Below are 26,463 nucleotides of genomic sequence, written 5' to 3'. Positions count from 1 at the left end.
ACAATCCTCGCGAATCTGCGGCTTGCTCAACTAACTAGCTATCACCGGAAAGAAACCTCTTTTCGAATATGTATCACTGATACGTGTCAGTGGATCGGTGGATTTGGGGCCCTGACCGAGGGGGAGGGGGTAAAAGACCTGGGTTACTGTCAAGACTATCCGATATCTTAGACTGTTGCGACATGAGAGTGCTTCATTTCCTTGTCTAGAGCGTCACCTGAACAGTGAGAAGCCTATCTACCACTTCCTAGCTTTACATCCATCCTTCTTAAATGCATCTTGGTCACTAACTGCCACCTTCACACCAACCAACCTGAGTCTACCTGGCCTATGATTCATCCAAATCCGGACCCTTTGCTACAGGGCAAGGACATGCATCTCGTAGTCTCGGCTGCTCTCCCGGAATCAAGCCGAAAGGGTCTTGGCAGCGGCGACAACGGCGGTAGCCCAGCAGAGAAAGTCCACGGTGAGGGAGCGGGAGACATGCACGCGCATCCACTGCCGAAGGACCGGCGTCAGGCCGCCGTTAGACAGGCCCCTGATCTTGGGCAGGACAGCCGGCACGAAAGCGAAGTGGCCAGCGGCAAAGGCGGCGCTGGCGACGTACCACGCATAGGAACCCTTGGCCTGGAGGAGCCCCGTGGGGGTGTTGTTGAGGATGGCGGCGGTGGAGGCTATGGTGCAGAACAGGGGCGCGACGACGTAGCCCAGGCCGGTGTTGATCATGGTGTTCCAGTACGGGGTGAGGACATGCTTGGCCCTGAGCTCGACGTCCTTGTGCAAGAATATGCCCAGGAAAAAGTACTGGTCAAAGGCGAACCAGAGGGACACGGTGGACGTGACCACGGGCGCGAGGTGAAGAAACGACATCATTGGGATCTGGAGCGAGCCAGGGGTAGACACATGAAGATCAATAAACGGGGCGTCGGCGGCGGCTAGTAAATTTGAAAATCAAGAAGAAGATTTGTGCATGCTAGAGGCAGAAGGGTGGTCAGAAGGGTGGTGTCGACAATCTAGCGGTTGCAAGCTGTCTTATCTGTGTACGGAGTACCTATATGAAGGTGTCGGAGCCCACAGTGGCTGAATCTGCCGCCCCTCGAACGACCATGAGCTGTTCTAAGCAAAAACCTGCTATGCTGCTGCAACTTGTGTTCATCCCGGAGATCCTCAAGTCGTCTAGTATCCTAGCTGGGGTGCCTGGGTTCTGAAGTGAAAGGAGAAAAAAAAGTTGTGCCGTTCCAGGAGGCATACTCAACCTACTTACATACTAGTTACATGATCTTGCTGTTGTTGGACGTTAGCTGCAGGCCCCATAATCTGTACTTATGTATCATATTTCCCAATGAGGCATGGTTCACAAACTGGCGGGGTGGTTCATGGGCGCAATTCACGAAAGAGGGTCCAACAACTCGGCACAGGCTTACGCCCAGCCAGAATCTACCGCTGTTATCTCGCGACCATTTTCGACTTGTCAAAAGTCGAACAGTAGATGCGGAATCGGCTGCTTAGTCTACGGCCGTCAAACTGGTCGTTACCCAAGAATTTCGGGGCCATGCCAATGTCCAATGTTGCATTTAAAAAACTCTCAGGTCCTGCTTGAGGCGGATCATCGTGCCAGTGACACCAACATCTGTTCCAACAATCCACAAGGCAACGATCATTTTGGGTTACACTAGAATCATTTACTCGCTTTACTAGGACCAGCCTGTATTTTCCCCCACAATACCTGATCATTCCGTTTGCCTGACCGGCAGGATCTTGAGCCCTCACCTCGGCCCCTACTCACGCAAATATGGCTTCTCGCGATGTCCTCAAAGTCTCGGCCTTGCACTACAAGGACCCTAGCAAGACTGATGAGGAGTTCGAGAAGCACGTCTGCGAGAACATTAACCCGGCTTGGGTGAAGCTGGTGAAGAGACACGAGGTTATGAAATATTCCATCGTTAGTGGCCCGTCCCTACCCCCACTTGCACAGTACTAGCATGCCTTCCTTGGCCATGGCCCCCCGGGTCGAACGCTCGTTTGCATTAGTGCATGGCTAACGGATATGTGGTCCCTGGCCTCAGACATTTTGCCCCGGCGATGTCTCCGAAGCCCTGGCCGCCACAGTAGATAAGGTCCGCCCCGGTTGGACCGTCATCCGCTCACACGCGGTCCTGACCTACTGGGTCCGGGATATCCAGCACATGATGGCTCTCACAAGCGACCCGGAGTATCAGGAGATTGGTCGCAAGTCTGAAGATGGCTGGATCGACTCCACGAGGGGCGAGATCATGGTGGGGTTCGAAAAGGTTTACGTCAACAACAAGGAGATTGTCGACGAGGTCGCCAAAAACTAGGGGTCTCAGTGGCTTTACGGGCCACCGTGTGCGGGAGGGAGTCACTTTAAAGCGGTGACTTTCGTGGTCGAAAAGTAGATTTCACGGCGAGGACCCAACATCCATGGATGCCATGCTTGGGTGTGGACTCGTGTGTGCCAACGCATCCTATTGGATTATAATAGGGGCTGTTGGCCCAAAATTACCATTGACCTCTTGGCAGCAGGTGGCACAGCATATGAAGGATTCGGAATCCAATTTTCATTGCACACATTCTGGCACCTGTCACATATGAACTTTGAAGGATCTGAGAGGCGTGAAACAATTCATAACTTGCTTGGACTTGGGACATGATCGTCACCCCGACTTTATTAGGACTGATGTTGTAAGCCACGCATCACGGGGCAACAATGTGTCCAGTTGGAAATTGCTGAGCATGTTGTGAAACACGATTGTCGTTGATGAATGCTATAAATTACGCTATGAGAGCTGCGCGGCTGTATGCGACCTAACCTGTACGCATTCAACCCAGGAAAGGCATTGTATTTCTTTCTAAAAAAAAAAAAAAAAGGAAAAGAAAAGATATAAACGGTTGGTCTTGAGTGTTTACCTCCGTATGAAGGCGTCATGTATGTCCCCGGACATATGCGGAATAGTAGCCGAAACAGAGAATAGTAGTCTTGTTTCTAATCTTCACTGGCATACCAGTTGACATACAAAATGTATGCAGTGCCTTCATACAGTGGTAAACACTCAAGATCCAGCGTTCTTTTCCTTTTTTTATAAAAAGAAAAAAAAGCTACAACGCCACAGTTCGCCTAAAAAAAGGTATCACAACATTAACTTGAAGAGGTTGGTGTAAATAGCCATGCTCTCTATCTAGTCAGCGTCTTTCTAACCATTCTGCGAAAAACAACAAATCTAGCTAGGAATTACTCTAAACTATGGTGAAATATGCACGACGAATAATTAAGAGGGGGCGGGCATTATCTTGCTTGTCACAGACAGCGACTGACTCTATTCACGCTCTCATCAACTGTGTCTGGACCGAATGCCTCTTAGGAATCAGTTGCAAAATGTCAACAATCCACCCATTGCCAATGTCTGTCGAGGAAACGTTCTCAAAGAGTGATACTGCCCTGTGAACACTGTCTGGCCAGGCCTGTCAGATCTGTTAGGGTCTTGTTTCATTCCACCTGCATGTCCACTGTGTCTATTTTCCCAAATTAGAATGGTACACCACAAACATATTATCCCTTTTCCACCAATCTAATCTACGTACCTAGGTATATTTAGTCTCTGCGAACATGTAATTACGGCAGCCCGCGGCCTTTACGCTGACACTTTAGCTGCTTCTCTTCTCAGCTGAAGCGACCTCGGGGTCTGAGGCCGGCTTCTCGTTATCAACCATCCCGTAGTCCGTCTCGAGCTCGTCCCTCAGCTTGTACTCCTTCTCAAGAGCGACAACGACGAACCCAACGGCAGCGAATGCGATGGCGACCTGCCAGATGCGCTTTAGACCGACAGACAAGACGGTGATAAACTGAGCCCTGGTCTCGGGCTCCATGGAGTTTACAAAGGAGGCGACGGCGTGCTGGTAGGCCCGGCCGCCGGTCACCGTCTCGGCGACTGCGGGGTCTGTGATGCGCTCGGACAGGGCCGCGACGCGGTTGTTAAAGATAGCCGAGGGGATCGCGGTGCCCCAGGTCATCCCGAAGCTGCGGATGAAGGCCCAGGTCGCGGTCGCCAGGGCCGTGTCGGCCTCGGACAGCGGCGCCATGATGGCCGGCAGGAGGGTGGGGATGACGAGGCCGACGCCGGCCCCAGCGAGTATCTGGTATCCGACCAACTTGCCTGTGCTCGAGCGCTGGTCCAAGAGGGTAAAGATGCCAAACCCTATAGTCATCAGGGCGAAGCCGACGAAGTGTATGACGCGGCATTTGCCCATTTTAGACATGACACTACCGCCTACTGCTGCCATCGGTACGAGGATCAGGATAGTTGGCAGCAGATCAAGGCCCGAATCCCCAGGGGCTCTACCCATGACGCCCTGGAAGTAGACTGGGAGGAAGTAGAGGGACCACATTGTTATGATGCTGTGCAAGAAGGTCAAGAAGTAGACGGCGATCAGGGTGCGGTTGGAGAAAAGACGCAACGGGACCATCGGCTCGACCACGAAGTTCTCGAGCACCAAGAAAGCGCCGAGCCCAAGTGTCCCAAGCACCAAGGGAACGATCACCCTGAACGATGACCAGGGGTAGACGGCGCCAGCCCAGCCCAGGCTGACAAGGACTGATGAGATGGCCGTGACAAACAGGGCGTTGCCGGTCCAGTCGATCTTTCCCAGGCTCATAGCCAGCGTCGGCTCCTTCTTAGACTTGACATGCAGGCAACAGAAGAGAAGACCCAAGGCCACACCGCCAACGGGGAGGTTGAGATAGAACACCCATCTCCAGTTGCTGTACTGGACGATAAGCCCGCCAAAGAAAGGTCCAAGGGCCATGCCTATGGAGACGAGACCGAATATTACAGCGAGGTAACTTCCTCGCTGGCGGAGTGGCACCAGGTCACACACGATGACCTCGTATAGGACATTGATTCCACCAGCTCCGACTCCTTGGATGACACGGCCGGCTATCATCATGCCCATGGTGGTGGCGCCTCCGCACAACCCACTGCCCAAGACGAAAGCAGCGGTTGATATTATGGTGGGCCATCGACGACCAAACACGTTAGCTAGCTGGCCGACAAGAGGCTGTAGCGCCGTCCTTTTGATGTTGGCTGTCAGCGCGGGCCTGTACCTTTGGGGGGTCTGGATGTTGTGGGTAGATAAGATGCAGCGTTGTATGGCGCTTTTTTGCTCACATGGCGAGGAAGTATCCATTGATTACCCAGATGTACTGGTCCCCCCTTGGGCCGCCAATGTCAGAGATGATGGAGGGTAGCGCGGTGGATGTGATGGTGGACTCGAGTGAAGTCAGCAGGCCTGCGAAGCCGATTGCGACGATGATGGCCCAGAACTTGACGCCCGGCTTGAACGGGACAGGGGCCGCGGGGGTCGGTGGGCTGATGGCCGATGAGTTCTCTATACCAGGGCCAGGGTTTGAGAGGGGAGTGCTCGGCTCCGATTGTGGACTCGACATCATGCCTGCTGATGGGTGGTGACTAAGAGTTGTCTATAACAAATGATCGTATCACTCACAAAGGAAAGCGAAGATTATACTTGACAGAATCCAAACAGAAACAGAATAGGATAACTTGAAGATTTCAGTACTCAGGTTAATATCAAACTCTATAGGTACGTAGGTAGTTATCTTATATAAGGTTATCATAGGAGCTTATCCTACAGAAGGTTATCGTGTAGAAGGTTATCCTAGAGGAGGTCGTTGTCCTATAGAGCTTAGGTGTACCCTCCTTTTTGCAGGTTCGAATCCCTACTCTCCCATACAAACGGAGTGCATCCCTGAAGCTAAACATAAACTGAGAGTCACATTGGAAAGAGAACACCCCTTTTACGAGCTCCAACGCCGCCCCGCGAGGTTCAACGCACCCAAGAAACCCAACACCGGCACCGATACAAAGAGCTCGAGGAACTCGAGATCCGAGAAGCCAAGTTGCGACTGGCGGTGAACTTTAAGCTCTAACCTTGCAAAAGGTTAGAGACATTACACTTTATTGCGACTAAGACAGCCACTACCACCTTAAGTAACTTATATTTATTATTTAAAGTTAATGAAATTCACTCTATATATAAAAGGTTACTTATAATTAATAATAATAAGAAAATTAAACTTATTATAATAATATTTTTAAAATATATTATAAGTAATATATTTATTAATTAATTAATAAGAATTATATAAACTATTTATATTTTTTAATTTTATTATTAAGTTAAAAGTAAATAGTTAAATGTTTTTAAAAAATAGTATCTATATATAATAGTAAATACTTAAAATCTAGTATTTAAAGGAATATAATATTAATAATAGTAAAAGAGAATATAATATATAAGTATATAGTTAAGTTTTATATTATATAAATAAAATTAAAAGATATTATTTTTAATAATATTATATTAAAAAGTTAGTAAAATAATTATATAATAAGATTAAAGTAATCTTAAAATAACTTTTATAAAAAGAAGAATTCTATAATATAAAACTTAATAAACTAATTTTTCTTTATTAATATACTTATTATATAAATATTTAAATCTATATTTATTAAATAAATTAAATTATAATCTTTATTTTAAATATATAACTATTAATAGAATAATAATCTTATAATAATAAATTTATAAAACAAACTTTTTTTTTAAAAAGTAAAGTAAAGTTTATTTATAGTTAGGGCTGGGGGTTAAGGGTGGCAGGTGGGCCCCGTAGGGGTCCCTGCAGGTCCCCTTATCGATAAGGCTGCCACACTATTACCTCTCGCCCCGAAGCTCGAGGGGCAACCTTCCTTTCTTCCTTTCTTCCTTAGGCAACCCTACTCTTTAAATCCACTCTATTTAGTATAAACTTCAAGCCCTTATGCCGTGAAGCCCAAGTGATATCTTATTTATTATATATTAAATAAATATTATTATAAAAGGTTTTATATAATAAACTTAATTAAATTAACCTTATAAAGATAATTATATATATATCTTATATTTATAGGGATTAAAAACGAAACCACACGAGGATGGGCAGGATGTGCATTGTGCAGTGCCCGACTTGCCGCGCGGCTCCTCATTGCCAGGTGCTGTGCCGTACTGCCACCGTTTGACTCATCAGCTTTGATGTAACAACAGGCAGGGCACCGCCTCTTCCACAGCCTAGTTATAAGACAACGAACAATGCCGTTTGTGACCTGACAATTTCAAACGCAACAGCTTCCGCCATCACAAGTAGCACCACCATCATGGGTTGTTTCACTTCGTCTCTTCAGTCCCCTAGCACGGGAGACGCCATAGGAACTAGAGCCGAACGCCCTGGATATTCGGCTTCCACGACCGAGGATCACTCACCAGCGCTCCAATCCCCCCTCGAGGCATTGCCCGTTGAGCTTCAGACCCTCATCTTCTCCAATACTCCGGACCTGCGATCGCTCCAATCGCTTGTACGCTCCTCTCCGATCTTGCATCGAGCATATTGCGGCGACCGATTGCGAATCCTTCAGTCTGTACTCAGCAATATCTTAGGTGGAATAGTTGTCGAAGCCTTGGCGACCCCACGTTGCGACACGGCACTATTTGAAGAGGCTAGCGAAGCGTTTTTCCAGTGGCCATTTGACAAAGAAGACGAAGCAAGGTACAATATGCCAGAAGATTACTGGCTAGCTCGACTGGACCTCAGTGACACCATCAAGATCCACCATTTCCACATTCGGGTCATGGACCCACTTACAGAACAATACGTCAACTGGGCATTAGCATCGTTAAATGTCTTCCCTGAGGAGGAGACAACCTGGCGGCAACCCTTGAGGACCACGGAGAGACGCCGGGTCCAACGAGCCATGTATCGCCTGCAAGTAATAAACAACGTCAATTACCAGGACGAGCGCCAACGCCTACGACTCTTTTCGATGTTCCCTCCATGGGGGGTCGAGCAGGTCATTTGCATCCAGGATTTTGCAAGGGAGATCAAGAGCGAGGTTCTCCAAGACAGCGCCTTGATAGAAGAAATGGCCGATTATGAGACCCAGGATGTGAGACGCGAATGGTTTTACTCCAAGTACGATTCGGCTCAGGACTTCAGAAACATAATGGCATTCAACGGCGACGACATACATTCTCCTCCACTGGCCTGGGTCCTCTTTTGGCGGGGCGAGTATAGCAGTCTTTACGGCAACTACATTGATCTTGAACTGCGTCGCTTCGGCTATGTTATGTGGGATGCAGCCCGGCTTGGCGAAAGGGCCCAGGCTCGTATTGACTATCATTCATTCATTGACTTGGGCTGGACAGACGCCCAAGACCCCAGGTGGGATTACTATGATCCATCTGTAAGGGATGAACAACCAGAAGGTGAGATGATATCGACCCCCTGACCAGCTGAACTTGAAGGACTATCTCTGAAGCATTACCATTGCGAGAAGATTCAGGTCCACGATTTTGCCGTTAACTGGCCCTCTTTCAGTGTTGGAGGAAATTTCAATCCCGGACCCCAGACAATGCCCCAGCTTACTTTGAAATCACAAGTCTTGGGACATCTGCCGCCTGCAATACAATGGTCTTTGGTATTTTCAATATCGCTCCGATCTCCTTGGTTTCTTCTTTGGAATATCTTCAGGGCACCAATGTGTAGTGTCAGGTCTCAAAGACCAGTGGCACTTCTCATCGCCTCTACCTTCCACTGCGCTGGTCAGGAGAGGTGGTGAGCGACATCTGAGCTTGTCTTCGAACTCTTACCCGAACGAGCCTCAGGCTTCTTAAAAGGTGCAGTATTTTGAGTACATGCTGGGAAACTATCCCAAGTACATTGTCGACGCGTCATACTTTGTGATTGTTCCGTCCCAGCCTCCGCCTCTGTCCGGTACCCAACCCGGGTACTTCTCCGAAGTCTTAGGTGTGGTATTTTGCCCTCTTGCAACTAACTTCTGGGCTTCCGAGCCACTCATCTTCGCGTTCTCGGCATTACTTTTTGAGTTGTTTGAATTTGTCGTCTTCGACTCATTTTGCGCTGTCGATCCCGTTTTGACAGCGGGTTCGGATTCTTCTAGCGGCTGTGGCGGCGGTTTGTTATCAAAACGTTCAAGCTGGGCATGTACGGCAGCTCTGAATCTGATTGGTGTGCCGTAATGTAGGCGTCTGACTGTCATGATGATGGATCTCTCAGGTGTGCTCTGATAGTGTGGACAGCAGCTGGTTTTTATGGTGGCTTTTTTGCGTGGTTGAGATGTTTGATGGGCGGAAATTATGTTATGGTAGGATCGAGAAATTATTGAGAGACGCAGTCGAACTGCTCGTGGGGCCTCCTTTTTACATCATGACTATGGCGCCGCTAACCTACCCTAAGGTGCCTATGGAGTACTAATATTCGCATTTAGTTCGTCTGTAGACACACTTAGCTATCACGTAGTTCCGATCTAACATATGGGGTTGCAATAACTGTTGTAGCCTATTTTCTAACTGGCATAAGCAACAAAAACATGACCACGAAGCCGTCTCGATGCCAGGGTTCAAATGTTCCATGATTCACTGCTAGACGGTCGAAAGTGCGCAAGTTGCGCGTACCACAATGCGAACCCGTCGAGCTTGTCTTGATAATGAAACTTCGTGTCGAAAACCTCAGCCAGAAAGAACTCAACAATTGGCTCAGCGGTTGAGGTCAGATTCCATGGACTGAAGTTGACTTGGACGAGCGTTTCATTGTGACAAACTCACGCGAAAATTGCTCAAATCGATATATCAACAGCTCATGTCCCTAGCGTCTTCTACACTTGAAGCCGATTATACCTTGCAAAGCCGGCCATCACCTTGAATATCCCACCCCTCACTTCCTACCGCTGTCTTCGCCCATAGGACACCGTGCGGGTCATACTTCCGCTTGACTGATAGGAGATTCCGGTAGTTGGGGCCATAGAATGTTTCCTGCCATTCTGGCTGGTTGACATCCGCTTCGTTGAGGTAAGCAGCCCCGTTGGGGGTCAATTCTGCCAAAGCTGGCACCAGGACTTTTGTCACGGTTTGTCGGGCGACAATGTTTGCTGTGAAGTTATTCCTATTGTACATACTATGCGGAGGGGAATTAGCCTCAAGTGGAACTCTTATAGAGCCTCAGACCGCACATAAGATTGGTGTCGTCTTGATTAACAAGTCTTGATGGCAGGATCTTGTAGTAGGAACAACCATCCATCCAACACTAAAGTTTCCTCCCATGTATGTGTTTTTGGATGCGTTGAAGCAAATTTCACGGGATCGAGGAAGCTCACATTGCAACGAATGCCAGAGCCAGAGTCTCCCGCCAGTACGGGTGGACGGAGTTCGGGGACGTCGGGGCCATGCTCACATCTTGAGAGACGCCCACGAATATGCCTCCATTGTCGAGAATGTGCTCGATAGCATCAATCAAAAGGACAGCCGAGCTTTGCGATGAGGCGAGGGAACGCGGGATGAGGCGGCCACCAATGTTTATCTCGTTGACGTTCATCTGCGGGTTCATCGTGTAGAATGCATCTTGGAAGGTGGGATAATTGCGTGCCGAAAAGTCTGTGTGATCTCACATCAGTGCCACATCAAGCCTATGGAGTTGAAACTTGGAGAGAAAGAGAGCTTGAATACCATAAGGGATACCACTCTGGTTGAGAGCAAGTAGTGTAGGCTGGAATAATCGTTCCAGATCTTGTGCTGTGCCATTGGGCAAGTATGATTGCGGGATTGTGAGCCTCCCCTTTCTAATGATCTGCCAATACACAACGGCCCCAGCGTCCACTATCGCAGGAAGACTTATCAAAAACGCTTGGAGGACATCACGGTACTTTTCTGTCGGATCCGTGAAACTAAGTGTCGCTCCACCGGTTGGCATGTCAGGATGCAGCTTGACTGTCATTGACAAGACGGCGCCGTATGTACCGCCGCCTCCACCGGACAGAGCCCAGTACAGATCCGTGTTCAGATCAGGTTTAGCGTTGAGGATCTGACCGGTAGGCGTGACGACTTCCCATTCCAATACCTGGTCGGCTGCGAGCCCAAACCTGGATCCAAGCGGGCTGGCCCCGCCACCCTGAGTATAGCCGCCAGCAAGACCGACCGTTGGGCAGGCTCCTTCGACGACGACGAGGCCCAACGCATGTGCTACAGACTGTGCCTCGGAAGCCTGTACCCCTGCTCCAATCCTCATGGCTTTACCTGTGTATGAGCTGGAGCTGTAGTCGAGCACGTCAATGTCCTTCAGGTGGTGAGTCCATAGAGCTAGCGAGCCTGCCCCGGTCGACTTGCCCAGATAGTCGTGTCCAGTATTCCGGATGACGAGGCGTATATTGCGTTCCTCGGCAAAAGCTAAAGTTTCAACGTAGTCTGAGGCACCTGACGCGTTGACGGCATACTGCACATATGATCCTATGACGCATTGCGCGGTAAGATCTGTGAAGGGGTCGCAGCTCTCGTTGGCGAAGAATGCAGCCATAGGCGAGTGACTGGTCCTATCATGAAATTCCGGATGTATCCAGTTCGCCCGTATATCAGCACAAGTAGCATTGTCGAAGCTGACGCCGGGAAAACTGTCGTGGCAGGGGCTGGCAACGGGCACAGTCTGTACCAGCCGTCCACCCACAGTTCGGTTAAATTCGTCCCATTCGACGGTAGATGGCCAGCATTCGTCTCCTGGGAAACAGCGACAAGTCTGCGTTATGCCCAGAGGCGACTGAGATGCTGCAACCCATGCTGCTCCCAGGAAGACAACGCTAGTTGTGCAGGTGACCAGTGAGGTCTGGGTCTTGGTGTGTGTTTGGCGAGACATCGTGTGTTGCTTCGACGTCCAAGTAAGTTAGCACGCCCGATGCGACGTCTGAATGAAGTCGCTACCTCGGGAAGAGGTCAAGATGGTTGAGGGGAATCAACCACCAGCAGACGGCGACGTTACATGCGCTGAGACCGATGTGAATTCCTTGAGTAAGCAAAGCGACAAATGTATGATGGCATCGATCACCCCGCAATCCAGAGCGAGGCCTTCTCCCAATCCACGCTTACCGGGTTGCCGGGAAAGCTGACATACGGATAGATTTATTCCTTGCTTAGTGCTGACACAAGCGGAAGCATTAAGTATACGCAGCTCTGGGCGATTATTGACTGACCAACCGGTCTATTGCCCACTTCATAGTCTGTATGGGCACAGGTAATAAATTTATGGAGAAATTGTTCTCACAGCCGTCCATAAATTACTTGTCAGGAGGTTTACCGGAATCTTTGTGCCATCTCAACATCTAAGTAGTACAGGTCACTTGTCCAATGTCAAATTATGACCTTCGTGCGAGATGACTTTCTGGACCCGTGATGCAGCCTCACAGTTTAGTTGGTGCTTGGCCAGCGACTGAATCCCTGACTTCACCTTCCCGTACAAAGCAGCTATCTTGTTATAAACGGTGGCAACACCGTTGTGAAATCCCTGTGGTTTGGGACAGATCCAGTTGACCGGATTGTCTCACAGCACATGACCTAGGTACTGTCGCAGAAGGCAAGGACATGAGCCACACCCATATATTTTAATACTAAAATAACTGTAGCCGCGTAACGGAGATCTGAGCAAGAGCTATTCCTATACTCAAGTAGAGGCAAGGTATCGACGCTCTCCTTACCCTCGAGCTAGAACAAGCCACGCTTGACCGTGACCTCAGTACTGAGTGGGGTAGATTTCTTGAAGACAGAGTAGTAAATAGTCAAACCTAGCATTAAGAAAGATATAATACTGATACTACTAGTAGAAGTACAATGAATACACATAGCCTCAACCTTATGATTTATAAGGTATGCTAGTAACCTTGAATGTATGTTAAATGTGTATAGTAATTTACTAATAAGGACCTGGATAGTATTAGCGAATTGAGATTATAAAGCTGATGAGAAACGTACAAGTAATCGGAAGGCCTGGAATGGGATGATTTGAAACATAATTAAGGGAGTCTGTCTCTGTGTGTCTTGGTCACTGATAGTAGTCAGTGCATGATCATCGCAAATATGACAGCAAAGCATAGTTATTTATTGCATTCACACCTTGCGAGAGCTGTCCGCGCGGCTTCGTTAGATAACACCTCGTCATCCAACAGATGCGTGCTGCGATGACATTTGCGGATCACCGCTTCAAGTTCGTACAAATGGGCATTGACAGTGTCTGCAAAACAATTTAATATCATTGAAAGTGCGGCAGTACAAGCACGGCTTAGTGGTCGTGATACGTTTCATACTACTTTATTTGTAAAACTAACTCTCAAATTACCAGCAGTATATCCACTATTCGGTTTTTTTCATTCGTCACATTGCTGAAGAAGGTTGGTAAGCACGCATAGCAGTATGAATACCATGCCTTGCATCATTGTAGTCGACAGTGGTAGTGCCATTTGGTCAAGCCAGCTCAGATTGGTCAAATATCAGCTCTCGTAGCGGTCAATGGCCTGATCGAACAGTCTGAGAACCCCATCATAAAGCGCAGCTCCTTCGTCCCGCGGGCCTACAGTCCCGGTCCCGGTCGACGACAGTCTTTCATCGTCTACCCGAACCGGAAATAACAACTGGCGAAACCCCTGAGCCAGCTCCTGCAGACCCCGATACCCCGGCGCGAATTCCGACAGGATGCGCCGAAATCCGTCCGACGTCATATCAACCATCTTGCGGGCCGCCATCCCCTCGTAGCTCCCGCCCCGCCAGCCCTGAAGCCTGCTGTCCCCCGGCGGGGACACCGCCCCGTCCGAGATGACAGCCCAAAGCAGGACGTAAAGAAATGACTCCACATCATGCCGATACGTGCGGGGCCGGCCCTCGAGCGCACCGACAGCCATGAAGGGCGGCGTCCCGGTGATGGAGATGCCGCCCGGGTTCCGGGGCCCTGCCTCCAGGATCATCGCGACGTCCAGGTCTATCAGGATGCCGCTTGGTGCGCCTGGGTCTGGGGAATCACTGATGATGATGTTACCCGGGGCGATGTCCTGGTGGAGGATGCCGCCGTCCGCGTACAGGGACCTGTGGCCCCTCACAGCGTCTCTGAGGACCTGGAGGAGCTCGAGCACGGAGTTGTGTGTGTGGAGGGGTCTCCCGCACGGCGATGTGATGATGCAAACCATGGTCCGCACTCTGAATGTCTTCTCTGTTTCGATCGTATTTGACTCGACACTATTTCCGCCTTGGACGGAGAGTTTAGGGTCATTCTCGGATGGGAAGCGTCGATATGGGCGGTGTCGGAGGCGCGACCTCAAATCAGCAGTATCAATTATCTGGTCGAAGTAATCCAGCGAAAGCAGACCCCAGACGTTCCGCTCCTCTGCATGTCGAATCACAACGTCCTCTGCAATATCGTCTCGTAATCTCCATTTGAACTTGACGACGTAATCCCACCGATCTAATCCTGGTAGCCTGGCTTTGAAGCACGTTGTGGCTTTGCTGACCAACTCTTCGGGCGTGGCAAGAGGCTGTTCTGCCAGCCGCAGCGTGGAGCTTGCAAACTTATTAACGGAGGCGTCTTCCTTCAAGGCAATATATGGGCCCATCCCGTCGTGCTTGATGAGATCGCTCAGCCCTAGTTCTGCATCCGTCATTGACGAGTACTTCCAAATCACTGTGACAAATCTCTGGAAGTCTTTCTCCACGTCGAAGACATTGCAGGTGTATGGCCCGCAGCGGTCGAACACAAAGAGCTCTGCCCAGCTACCGCGGAGGTAGAAGGCGTGCAAGAACAGGCGCGTTGGCTGGACGGTGAAGATGGAAGAAGCTCTGGCACACAGTTTGAGTAGGCCTTCTTTGTAGGAGATGGCTTGGCCAAGACAGAATTCGCCTATGACCTGCACGGTTGCGTCGCTTGGCTCTGAAACAGGGTTGCTGCGGGTGAAGGCTACAGCGACATGCGTGCTGAGCTCAAGGCCTGTCTCGTGTCCTTGGCCAGAACGACACAGCGGTGCAGCCTTCCACGAGCCTCGAGCTCCCTCGTCGTTCTCCACGGCAAGTGATGACATCCAGTGACAGAACCTCTCAATTGAAGTGGTAGCACCCTGAAGAGGATTGCGTTCGCAAATCTCCCTCACTCTCTCCTGGAACACGTCGTCCGCGGCTGCATCGCCAAAGTACTTTGAAAAGAACCCATCGAGAGGCCCAGTCATGAAGCCATCGATATTCTCGTAGACCTCGTCAGTATGCTCTTCAGACATGTTGCTTCTATCAAGCGCAGACGTCGGCCAACTCGCTAGCGGGGCGTTCCGTGTTCAAGTTGGAAATGTTAAAAGGCGTGGACAACCACAGTGACGTTACCGGGACCAACCAGGCTCCCGGCAATTCAAACGTTATTAGTGCAATAGCGCATCAATATAAGACCGTGACTGCAAGACGGCCAGGCAGACACGGCTACTTAGTCAGCCAAAATCTCAGCATTAGTGAGGGGGCTTTCCAGCTACATTTTCTCACTTTATCGATAATCCACTTCGTCATGCGCAGCGGATGGACCGTCGCTGGGCAAAGAGTCGTCATATTCTGTTGGTTTCCCTTCCGCCAATAACCTTCGTAGGATGATTCAGTAGCGTGATCCTCTATTCTAGGTTGTAACATCTGGGGCCGCACTTTTGGGCCGGCCTTTTAAAGCCAACCTCAAGGCGTACTCCGTCGACATTTCAGCCTGACTTGGTGGTGGTCCTCGCGATATTAATGCCTGCTCAGGCCTTGCGCGGCGAATAGCTTGGTAGCACTTGAGACGTTGACTCACTTGATGAATGCTGGAAGCGGCGCGGGAATGGTCCGTGCCACTATGGTTCCAACAACGCCGACACAGCCCGGGGCCTAACACGACGTCACGATGTTCACCTGGGCAGAGATTGGCCCGGCCTGTGATTGTAGACTATACGAGACTCTAGGCGCGTTGAGCGATGTCGAACAAGTTATGCACTCACTATATAGGCACTCAGCTCCCCACCCTTTCTTTCATCCATCAAAATCATACACCGACTTCATCGACACGCTCGGAACACGTATTATTATTGTCAAGAAATACCAGCCCAGAAACGCTTCAAAATGGCAGTACTCATCAATACCTTTGTCACCTCTTCAATCTACAACTCTCTGCCCCACATCAAGGATGTCTCCGACGTGCCTACGGAGAATCGCGAAGATCTCGAGATTCTTCGGGCGTTGTTGCTCAAACATGATGTCCCTGAAGCTGTCTCTATTCGTTTGATTCATAAGCATTACGACGCGCTTGACGGGGAAGTGATGGTTTTCGACAAGGTGAAGCTTCCGGCATACGGCACTGTGCAGACGATGAGACCCGTGGTCCCGCCTAAGGATTCAGGATTCTGTGGCATTCACTATTTTGTGAATGACCAGGGCGCTCTCCAGGCCTATGAGTATGCCACGTGTGGCGTTCCTGATACTTCCAATCTCGGTGCCTTCTTTGCGGAATTTTGCCACATTGTCACCGAACGCAACCTCCAGCACAAGTTCGGTCTAAAGATCAAGACCATCGACGAGCTAGATCAGACCGGATGGACTGAATATGAACTTCATGCCAAACGCATCACCGTGATGTTTCCGGATGGGATCCCGCAGCCTCAGGGGGACAGCTGCGAAGTTGGTCATCAAGGGTCCGACTTCACTGTCACCACGGAGTGGCTTGGTTTGGGAGAGAACAAGAGAGGTACGACGAACTGCAAGCATAGGACTCAGTGCACTCACGGTTCCAAGAAATGCACCCATTGCAAGCACTGTTCCTCTCACAATAGAGACAACGCGGAAGAAAACTATAGCGAGGAGGACTTTTGCATTGGTGGACACAAGGTCATGCCTGGAACTCCCGTCCATGAGATTCTCAATGCTGTGGTGGAGGCATACTAGACAAATCTGTTGTGTCATTCTTTGCGTTTTGCCCTTCATGATCGACTTTGCGTTGCACAACACTTACAACACACTCGCTGATTGGTCTCAGTCGCCGGTCTGATTGTTGTCCAGGTTACACACTATTTCGTTCTTTTCCCGAGCATCTAGGTAGTAAACTAGCCCTGACGGCACGCGCAAGCATAAGGCAATCTATATATATGCCTGAGAAATACAGAAAGCTTAGCTGATTGGCACAAACCTTCAAAGTAACGTTCAAACAAGCGAGAGTGAAGGGAGAAGGGCTCAAGAACGTAAACAATCATCGGAATATCATCTTTAGCCACATTGATCATTTATCGGAGAACTCAACGGGATTTGTTGATGATGACATAGGGTGCAAAAGACCATTTTTGAGAGTAGTACCTCTGGCAACAAGAATGTAGTGAACTGGATAACATGATTATATCATAGGTGTAGATATTAAACATTGGTTAGCCAGTTATAAGGTTGGGTTGCCGCTCACCTATACTACACTACAGTGGGCCTTAAAAAGTCTTATATGAATTATATATCTACCCACATAAAACACATTAATTATAATATCTATTCATAATTAAAAACTTCTTTTTTATAATTATTATAGAGTTTAAAAATCTATTATTTTTATAGAAGATATTAGAAAATTAAGGGTATTTTTATAAATTATTTTTAATTTAAAAATCTATTATTTTAACTTTTATAAATAATAGTAAATTACTTAATATTATATTTTAAAAGGTATATATATTATTATTTATAATTTATTATAAATAGAAAGAATAAATAATTAAATAATATATTACTTTAAAGTTTAAATTTAATTATTTAAAGTATTTTAATAAATAAAGATTATATTAATTAAAATATTTAGTTTTTAAAAAAGTTATTTATTATATAATAAAATTTAAAAGTAGCTTAATATTATTATTTATAATAATATAATTTTTATAGTTTTAAAATTAATTTATATTAACTATTAATAAACTATATATTAGATATTTTTATTAAAGGAAGATAAAAGGTTTATTATTATTAAATAAAGATTTAATATTAAAATTTTAATTAGTTAAAGTTTATTAATTATTTAAAGTTTAATTTTAAATATTATATTATATTAAATCTTTACTTATATTAACCTTTTTAAGTGATTTTCTTTAATAAATATAATATATAAAATAATCTTTTAAACTTTTAAAGTAAGTTTAAAACTTTTTAATTAATAATATAAAAGGAATTAATTAACTTAAAGGATTATATAAAGTTTATAATTTTAATAATAATATAAAGTATTATTTAGAAGAATAGTTAAAGTAATTTTATTATAATAAAAGGATTTAATAGTAAAATATAATAAATATATATAAAAGTTATATTTAAAGGTTTTATAAGAAAGTCTTTTTTAATTATAATAAATTATATAACTTTTAATAAAATAATATTATAATTTATATTATAAAAGTAGTATAAACTTTTATATTAATATATAAAATCTTTTAATAGATTAAATTTTATAATTATTTAATTTAAATTTTATTAAAAATATATAGAAACTTTTAAGTTAAAGATTTATAAATAATATTTAAATTTATAAAAATTAATAAAGAATAGTATTAATATAATCTATTTTAATTAATATATAAAGAATATATAGTAGTTAATAAATTAAAGTAAGATTAATATAATTATTAAATTATTAAAGTAAAGAGTAAATATAATATATTATATATAATTCTTATATAGAATATTAATTTATAACTTTTTATAATTATTTTTATATAAGTTAATTAATTTAAATAAAATCTTTTATAAAGTTATAATTAATTAAAGTTAAATAGTTAAAATAGAGGTATAGTGTGGATATCTAAGTTATATAAGACTTTTTAAGGCCCACTATATACCTACTAGACTTTATAGGTAGTAGGAATGTAGACTAGGATAAAATGTAAATAGTAGAGGAGGAAAGTTTAAGTAGGTAAATAAGTAGGTAAATAAGTAGGTAAATAAGTAGGTAAATAAGTAGGTAAATAAGTAGGTAAATAAGTAGGTAAATAAGTAGGTAAATAAGTAGGTAAATAAGTAGGTAAATAAGTAGGTAAATAAGTAGGTAAATAAGTAAGTAAATAAGTAGTTTTTAAAAAAATAATAAATATATTATTTTAATTAATTAATATTAAGTTATATAGTTTTCTTTTTAAATATATTTTTAAAAAATTAGAAATTTAATTAATTTATAAATATTAAACTAATTATAGTTAATACTTTAATTAACTACTTAAACTTAATACACTATTTATAGACTGAACTTTAGATATATATAATGCTCTTTGAATTTAATATGACCTAGGGACCGCGCTCTACAAAAAGGCTATAAAAATAACACAATGAATATAATGATGCCCCACACCCATTCATTCATTCTACCACCCAGCCCGCGCTCTCCCATTCCATCTCACCACCACCCGCCCCTATCCGCCCCTGCCAGCTCTCCCAAGTCATCATCTCACGCGCGGATAGCCCCCCTGCCACTGTCCGGCCGAGGGAGGCGATGATGACCTCGCCCGCCTGGCCCGACATTCCGAGCTTCCCAGCCCCTCATTCGCGTCTCGCTCTCGCCCCTCATCCCCGCCTAGAACTAACCGCATCAAGTGTTGTGACATTGGAATAAGAAGTATAATGAAGGGATAAAGGTAAGAAAAGAGGCTTTCTACAAGAAGCGAAGCCGCTTAAATCGATAGGTGGGTGCCAGGCGCCCTGCCCTCCTCCGGAGATACAAAAAAACCCCACCAGCACCTTGGCTCGCCGGGCAAACTCCCCACCAGCAACAAGTCGATGATGGCGTGCGTGCTCTGTCGCTTCGTGTGCGTGACCACCGGAGCAGCTCAAGAGCCGAAAGAAAGGAGAACTTTTCTTGTCTCGTTCTGATCCGTCGAGGTCGAGCAGGAGAAAGGAACGCCAGAGTTCAATATAGGAGCACCTTCCCTCCCCTTCCTCTTTCTCTCCAATTCACATACTGATGATGAAGATGGAAAGTCGCCACCCGGCTGAGACACACATACACAGAAGTCCGTCGAAGTAGTAACAATACTTAGAAGAAAAAAAAGCGCTTCGTTCCTATGGTCGAATTTTTTCCTCTCTGTGGGTCCAGCCGCGAGAATGCTCTATATACCCTCCCGTGTGCCAAAAAGTCCGTCTGATAAGCGAGCGTGTCGAAAATCATGAACAAGAAAAAAGAGGGGGCTTTCTCCTCCTCTCCTCCCCCGCCGAATCGAAGGTCTCGGCGGCTGCTTGTCGCCGAGACGATGGAAGCGGCAAGTTTTTGTTGGAAAAAAAAGAAGGTTGAAACGCCGCGTCAGAACCATAAACTCCTTATCCGTACAAGCAATCCGTACAAGCAATTCATCAAAAAGTCCCCACGTCAAATTTTGGTTTTCTCTGCGCTAATCACCTGCGCCTGCCATGCAGTGAAGAAAGAACTCAAGGCCTTCCGTGGGCAGAAGGAAACATCATCAGTCTTGGTTCGAGCAATCGCTCTTCTTATCGAGCTGTGTTAGGGACAAGTCGGAATGATGCCACTCATCAGTAAGGCCTGGGGCTCGCAGTGTTGTTGCGGCCCTGGCGGCCCACGCGGCCTCCTCGACGGCCCGGTACATTGCCGTTCATGCCACCGTCGGGCACATTAAACCCTGGGCCAGGCATTCCGTACCCGTATCCTCCTGCTCCCATAGACATCGGCATCGGGAAACCTGGGGCGGCATAGGGGCTCTGGTTGGGAGCCGGCATGCCAGGCTGAGGAACAGGGCTACCACGGTACTGATCAACAGATGGGCTGGCGCTCGGGAAAGGAAGGCCACCGGTCTGCATGGGGTAGTATCCACCCATCGGTGGGGTCCCGCGCATCATGCTCTGCTGGTACTGCATCTGCTGGAAATTCATGGCAGGTGTCATTGGGCCCTGGGACGGGAAGGAGTTGAAGGGTTGCCCGGAGGGATCAACGTTATCGCTTCGAGGGATGCTGAATCCTCCGTCGAAGCCTGCGGTGGGACCACCAGCGGCATTCAGCGAGTTGTAGAACTGGCCGCTGTTAGCAGCGTTGTACTGGGCAGCCGCAGCTTGTTGCGCTTGTTGTTGCTGCTGCTGCTGCTGCTGCTGTTGTTGTTGTTGCTGCTGTTGCAGCTGTGCCTGCTTCTGCTGCTGCTGTGCCTGCTGTGCCTGCTCACGCTGCTGCTGGTTGTTCGAGTTGTTGGCCCTCGGAGTTCCGCGGTGTCGTTCTTGGTGGTTTCCTCCGTCACCACGCGAAGCTCCATTGCCGTTGCGAGTTGACAGCCCAACTTCATCCATCAGGCGCTTGTAGCCCTTGTCCGGCTGGGCCTTGATGCGAGACAGAACAGACTTCACGTTCTCGACCACCTTGCTCCGGACGGTCTCATCAAAGAACGGCGTAGTTATGACCTTGAAAATCAAAGTTGCACCACACTGCGAGTCACTGAGGATCGCCTCGAGGGTCTGGTCGTTAGGGCTGAAGAACATGGCCTGTACAATCTTGTCGCGGGCTTCCGGTTCCGCTTTCTGATTGATGACCTTGAGAACAGTCAAGTATGCGACCTTCTGGGTGCAGAGGGTGACCAGGTACGGGACGAGTTGAGGCGCCAACACCGTCCTACGGTGTGGGAAAGTACAGGTGTCCAGGAACCATGTGAGAAGCAATGCCGCATTGTGGTTAGTAGCCAGCTGCACGCTGTGGAGTGCGATCGCTGCAGCTAGCAGTCTCTGCTGGTCCTTGGTGGCATGGTGACTCTCCAAGCAAGCCCGCATACCGCGGGATCCAAATCGACCCTGAGAAATCTGCCACATGCGACTCATCATGGTCTCGAAGATGAAATCAGTGTACGGGGCACCGAACCGGAGGCAGCCTTGCAGGACGTAGTTTCCGTACTGGTCCAGGAACAGGCATACGGTGTAGGGACGGAGGTGGTCTCGGATGACACCCATCTGGTGTTCGGTCTTGCAGACGCCGATGATCTTTTGAGCGGCCCAGGTGCCGTTCTTGTGCACGCCGATTTCTGCCAGGTGCGGCGCGATGTACTCCAACATGGCATCACGTGTCGGGTCGGAGCACTGCTCAAAGAGCTTCTGCACGACAGTGTTGCCAAGGTAATCGGATGACAGCTCTGCGATCTCGGGCAACATGTCGCGTGCAATGCTCTCGATGTCAGCTTGCGACAGGGCAGCATTGTCGATCCGCTTGCGAATGTCGCGGAGCTTGGGTGCATCGTAGAGTCTGGTGTGCGTGGGCTCCCCGATCGGTGGGATTTCCTCGGCGAGCTTACCATAAGTGATGGCCTCCTGCAGATTGACGCCGATGCGAGCGACGTCCTCTTCGTTGGCGCCAAAGTCTTTGACGATATTCAGAATATCCGCTGTCATCTCCGACAGTGGCGGCACTGACGGTGTCCCCGGTCCGGCAGCATCAATCCCAACCGCGGTAGGAGTTTGGGTGCCGTTCTGTCCCTGCGTGAATGGGATCGGGCTTGGAGAGGGCTGGGTGCCGTCGTGTCCTGGCGTGTTCGATGCAGAAGGTGGCTTCGCAAAGTTGATCCGAACGGGACCGGCACCGGGGAAAATCTCTTTGCCATTCAAGGAGTTCTTAGCAGCCATGGCACTGTCGATCCTCTCGAAGTTGACGAATCCGCAATTCTTATGCGTCAGAACTCGTGTGAAGATAATAGGACCGAATTGCTTGAACATCTCGGTCAACGTCGTGGTCGTGGTTGATGTCGGAATGCTGCCCAGCCAGAGGGCGCTGGTGGGACCCAGTTCCGGCTCGTCGGCGGTCAGAAGGCCGTTGTTTCGGCTGCTCGACCGACCAAGATTCATCCCCGCGATAGCCGGCGTGAGCTCATCGGCATTTGACGCCTTGTCGTCAGCCAACCCAAGCTCCGCAGCAGTGATAGAGCTGTCAAGCCGGGAGGGTGTAGGGTAGTAGTTACGGAGAAGTCGGGAGGTGTTGGGCGTGTCCAAGACGCCAGCTGTTCTTGCACGAGGTCGGCTGATGGCCGCCTGGTTGGCGTACGCCTGGACAGCTAGGTTATGGTCACGAATTGCGGCTTGAGTTGCGGCGAGTCTTTGTTGGATCAGCTCGTACTGGCTCTCGAGAGTGTCTTGCTGGTAGTCATCTTCCTCGTCGTTGTCATATTCGTCCTCGTACGTGTCCTTGTTGTTCACCGAATAGGATCGGAAACGGCTCGCACTGGCCTGTCTGGCAAAGTCGGGCATCATTGTTTGAAGGTAAGGGGGGTCCATCTGTGAAGGCTGCGGCTGCGGGGTGCCCATCAGACCAAGATAATCCAAAGTCCTCGCAGGAACGTCGTTCTCCACGCCTCCTTCTCTCGAGATCTGTGACTGCGTAGGGGAGCTCGGCCCATTGGTTGAGACGCTAGCTATGCTGGCCAACGTCGAGCCCCTCTCGCGACCGACTGCGTTCCAGCTGCTGCTGAAGATATTCGGGCCAAACGGTGAGCTGGCTCCAGACGGGTGTGGGGCGAACGGGCTGCGCTGTGGCATGGAACCCGCTCGGAGGCGGGATAGCAATGCCGATGGGTTGCTCGAGGGCTCAGTTGACTCTAGGCCAGGCGAGGGCGACTTGAAAGGACTGTGCGATGGCGAGGGCCTCGAGGTCTTGAATGCCAACGCTGGGATGCTGAGCAGACCATTGGCGGGGCCCGTGGTAGACAGTCGAGAGGGCAAGGTGCCTGCGCGTGCACGGCGTGTTGAGATGGGAGAATCTTGGGAAGAAAGCTGTGAAAAGTCGGGGAAGCCATCCGTGGGCGATTCTGGGATGTTCTCGCGGAGAGGGGTCGAGTTCCCGCTGGTCGGCGGCCCTCCCCAGGGGTTGAGGGGCAGGCTGGTCACACCCTCCTGAGCTTGGATTTCGCGTGCCCTAGCCATCCGATATAAAGGTTAGCAGCCAGTTGCGCAACGGCCTAAAGTGACACCGGCACCACCAGGACAGACGAAGGACCCGCCGTTGACTACTCACCTCTTGCTGGATAGGAACCGTCCGCTGCCAGGAGCGGCGAGCGGATCGTGCGAAGGAGAGCCGGCCCCCGATCGCGTGGCCGAGGTCATTTTTGCTCCCGGATTAAGCCCTGATGTAGTTGGCAGGCCAAAAGGCGAGCGAATTGGCGCACTCCCGCCGGACGTGGGCTCGTTGGGGGAGGTGCTGGCGCTGGCGGGGTTTGACAGAGACTGGCCGAGGCCAGGCGGTGGCGCAAACTTGCCAATTGTCAAGTGCTCTGGTCTAGAAGTCGACATTATGGATTAAAATCAATCCGAACCTCATCAGACGGGTGTTCGTTCGTTCGTAAGCTGTGTTAATAAGGCTCCGCCGGTTGGAAGCTGATATTAGGAAAGCTGTATGTGCCGCGGGGTGTGCGGAAAAGTCTCGGATGGAGATGTCGGATGACGATGGCTGGACCGCACAGCACGACAAATGTGCCCGCAGCTCTCGGTCGACCGAAGTGGGTAACTCGAGTCGTGGACAATGACGACAGCACCACTGCACTCGTCCAAGATCACAGATCCCCGATGGCCCAAGCGACCTCAGTCTCAACCCGGATGCTGGAGCTGCTGGGACTCTCGACAGCCAGGCAACTCAGCTCGCGAGAAGCTTGACAGGTAGCGGCGCCAATGCAGGAGACGGCCGGATCGCTGCTGCCGCACTCTCAATCAAGGACCCAATCGAGGATCCGGAGAGTCGAGAGGGGGGAGAGGGTGAAGAGAGAGCGAGAGACGTGTTGCCGCAAGGAAGGTTGGCAGGACTGAGGCTGGTTGAAGCTGTGGCCCGAGGCGTGTGACGAGCAGAAAATCGCAGGGCGAGGCGGTGTGGTACAGGTATTGCAGAAGGGCGAAGGATTACGAAAGGGTCGACAGGCTGGCTGGCTGCAGGCGAAGACAAATCCGGGCAAGAGGTGCAGTCGCAGCAGCTGCCGGGTCTTGTCGAGTCAAGTGCTCGAACGGAGAAAAAGTTGCTCGTAGGCTGGAAGGGGACGCAGTTGTGGGGTCAAGAAGTGAAACTTGGCAGCGGCGCGAGCTGGTGCTGCAGCAAAAAGGAGAGTCGTGTCTCTTTCCTGTCGTTGGTCTCCAAGGTCTAATTCCGAACGGGGCACCAGAGCTCCAAGCGTCTGTTCGTTTCCTGCTCGTGGGGCCACCCGAGTGCTGGTGACGGAACCGACAAGAACTGCACACGAGACCTTGGGCGAGGTGTCGCGGGAGTGCTCGTGGGCTGGCCGATAAGATCGAGAAGAGGAAGGAAATGCGACGAGGGTTCGGGTGCTGGTGCGCGGGGCAGAGGGATTGGCCGAGGAAATCACACGAGGTCGAAAAGACAAGAGGAATTCAACGAGTCAACTCAATACACAGGCTTCATTAGACGGCTCGGTTGACGACGAAGCCTGGAGAAGAGGAGGAGGAAGGGGGGGGGAAGAAGGTGAGGAACTATGCCGGTATAGATGACCAACGGAGGAAGAAGTTCGAGGACGAGGTTGCGACGGGAGGTCGAGGCAGGACGGTATTCTAGTATAGGCAGGTAAAAAGAAAGGTACTCTGTACCACACCACACTGCACGTAGGGGAGGTAGGGGGGAGGGTAGGCAGACTCTGATGCAAGCCAGGTGAGGTACGGAGTAGTCTGGTCTGGCAGCCACGCCCAACCGTACGTTACGTATGTACCCTCCTTACTGGGAACCAGGTGTTTAGCACAGAATGTACTTCCACCACCATTCGGGACACTACGGTGTTACTGTGTAATAGGGTCGGGGAGCTCCCCAAGGGACAGACAGGCAGGCACAGAGGCACAGAGAAAGGCCACGCACACACAACGTCCCGCACACTAGATGGATCGCTGCCAGGGGGGGATGTGTTCTGCTGTTGGCTGCTTGCTTGAGCAGAGTCGTGCATGTCCTGCAGGCCTGCAAGGCCCTGCTGCCACCAAGCGCAAAATGGCAAGCCATTGGCCATGACAGCAGGACGGGTGATTCCAGGAGGAGGGGAGGGCAAGGAGATCCAGCAGGGCGGCAGGGGGGCAGGGGGGCGGGCGTCAAGCGGCAAGGGTCAGGGCAGTGTCAGTTGGCCAAGCCAGGACGGATGAAACAACCCAGGAATAAGGGGTAGCAGGTACAAGGCACATGTACCACAGCACCGTACTGTGGTACCTGCTACTCGGTACGTGCTCGGGAGCGGCGGGACGGGCGACTCCTGAGAAGTCATCTATCCCGCGCAGCGATGGCGTATGCGCCCTATCGAGGCATTGAGAGTTACTTTGCGAGGGCCTGATGTTGATGAGATGCTGTGGTAGACGGGACTGCGGGACTGAGAATGAGAATGTTGGACCCTGGCAACAACGTCTTTTTGTCGTTTGATACCCCAACCGACCGTTGCCCACCGTCATCAATCCCCCGTGACCTGCGTTATGACTTCTACGAGCTGGGCAGCGGGGATGAGGTCCAGATACGGACGTCTTCTGTTTCTTCAATTGATATTTTTGGATGTAGTCATGACATCTGACGTCGTGACCTCGTCGATTTCTTCCCCAATGCAACTCTGTGCGCAGACCGGTACC

The 26,463-nt window shown here is 49.1% G+C and overlaps 8 protein-coding genes across 8 annotated transcripts; 3 read left to right on the top strand and 5 right to left on the bottom strand.

Annotated features, from left to right (window-relative positions):
- Window positions 1-405: 405 nt before the first annotated feature.
- KVR01_008779 (uncharacterized protein) lies at window positions 406-870 on the bottom strand (the record flags this gene model as incomplete). Its single annotated transcript, XM_044785756.1, is given in 2 exon segments — window positions 406-595; window positions 608-870. The coding sequence occupies 2 exon segments, from the start codon at window positions 868-870 to the stop codon at window positions 406-408; spliced, it is 453 nt and encodes a 150-aa protein (XP_044642546.1).
- Window positions 871-1,689: 819 nt separating this feature from the next.
- On the top strand, window positions 1,690-2,339 carry KVR01_008545 (uncharacterized protein; the record flags this gene model as incomplete). Its single annotated transcript, XM_044783319.1, has 2 exons — window positions 1,690-1,942; window positions 2,067-2,339. The coding sequence occupies exons 1-2, from the start codon at window positions 1,793-1,795 to the stop codon at window positions 2,337-2,339; spliced, it is 423 nt and encodes a 140-aa protein (XP_044642312.1). The 5' UTR covers window positions 1,690-1,792.
- A 1,324-nt stretch (window positions 2,340-3,663) lies between these two features.
- On the bottom strand, window positions 3,664-5,461 carry KVR01_008672 (uncharacterized protein; the record flags this gene model as incomplete). The annotated part of the gene is made up of 2 exons (XM_044786630.1): window positions 3,664-5,113; window positions 5,184-5,461. The coding sequence occupies 2 exons, from the start codon at window positions 5,459-5,461 to the stop codon at window positions 3,664-3,666; spliced, it is 1,728 nt and encodes a 575-aa protein (XP_044642439.1).
- A 1,577-nt stretch (window positions 5,462-7,038) lies between these two features.
- KVR01_008826 (uncharacterized protein) lies at window positions 7,039-8,824 on the top strand. Its single transcript, XM_044783043.1, has 2 exons — window positions 7,039-8,331; window positions 8,403-8,824. The coding sequence occupies exons 1-2, from the start codon at window positions 7,227-7,229 to the stop codon at window positions 8,426-8,428; spliced, it is 1,131 nt and encodes a 376-aa protein (XP_044642593.1). The 5' UTR covers window positions 7,039-7,226; the 3' UTR covers window positions 8,429-8,824.
- A 1,410-nt stretch (window positions 8,825-10,234) lies between these two features.
- KVR01_008554 (uncharacterized protein) lies at window positions 10,235-11,431 on the bottom strand (the record flags this gene model as incomplete). The annotated part of the gene is made up of 3 exons (XM_044789717.1): window positions 10,235-10,515; window positions 10,588-10,708; window positions 10,979-11,431. 3 exons carry the CDS (start codon window positions 11,429-11,431, stop codon window positions 10,235-10,237), a joined length of 855 nt encoding a protein of 284 aa, XP_044642321.1.
- A 1,925-nt stretch (window positions 11,432-13,356) lies between these two features.
- Window positions 13,357-15,232, bottom strand: KVR01_008414 (uncharacterized protein). The gene has a single exon (XM_044789667.1). It carries the CDS (start codon window positions 15,153-15,155, stop codon window positions 13,389-13,391), a length of 1,767 nt encoding a protein of 588 aa, XP_044642181.1. The 5' UTR covers window positions 15,156-15,232; the 3' UTR covers window positions 13,357-13,388.
- Window positions 15,233-16,008: 776 nt separating this feature from the next.
- KVR01_008454 (uncharacterized protein) lies at window positions 16,009-16,827 on the top strand (the record flags this gene model as incomplete). The annotated part of the gene is made up of 2 exons (XM_044793841.1): window positions 16,009-16,630; window positions 16,718-16,827. 2 exons carry the CDS (start codon window positions 16,009-16,011, stop codon window positions 16,825-16,827), a joined length of 732 nt encoding a protein of 243 aa, XP_044642221.1.
- Window positions 16,828-19,150: 2,323 nt separating this feature from the next.
- On the bottom strand, window positions 19,151-25,501 carry KVR01_008507 (uncharacterized protein). Its single transcript, XM_044793803.1, has 2 exons — window positions 23,885-25,501; window positions 19,151-23,785 (listed from the first exon to the last, which is right to left on the bottom strand). The coding sequence occupies exons 1-2, from the start codon at window positions 24,157-24,159 to the stop codon at window positions 20,425-20,427; spliced, it is 3,636 nt and encodes a 1,211-aa protein (XP_044642274.1). The 5' UTR covers window positions 24,160-25,501; the 3' UTR covers window positions 19,151-20,424.
- Window positions 25,502-26,463: the final 962 nt, after the last annotated feature.

Source organism: Diaporthe batatas (assembly GCF_019321695.1).
Source record: "Diaporthe batatas strain CRI 302-4 chromosome Unknown Contig00010, whole genome shotgun sequence".
Classification (NCBI taxonomy): Eukaryota; Fungi; Ascomycota; class Sordariomycetes; order Diaporthales; family Diaporthaceae; genus Diaporthe; species Diaporthe batatas.
The sequence above is the reverse complement of the archived record's forward strand: the minus strand, read 5'-3'. Positions and strand labels throughout refer to the sequence as shown.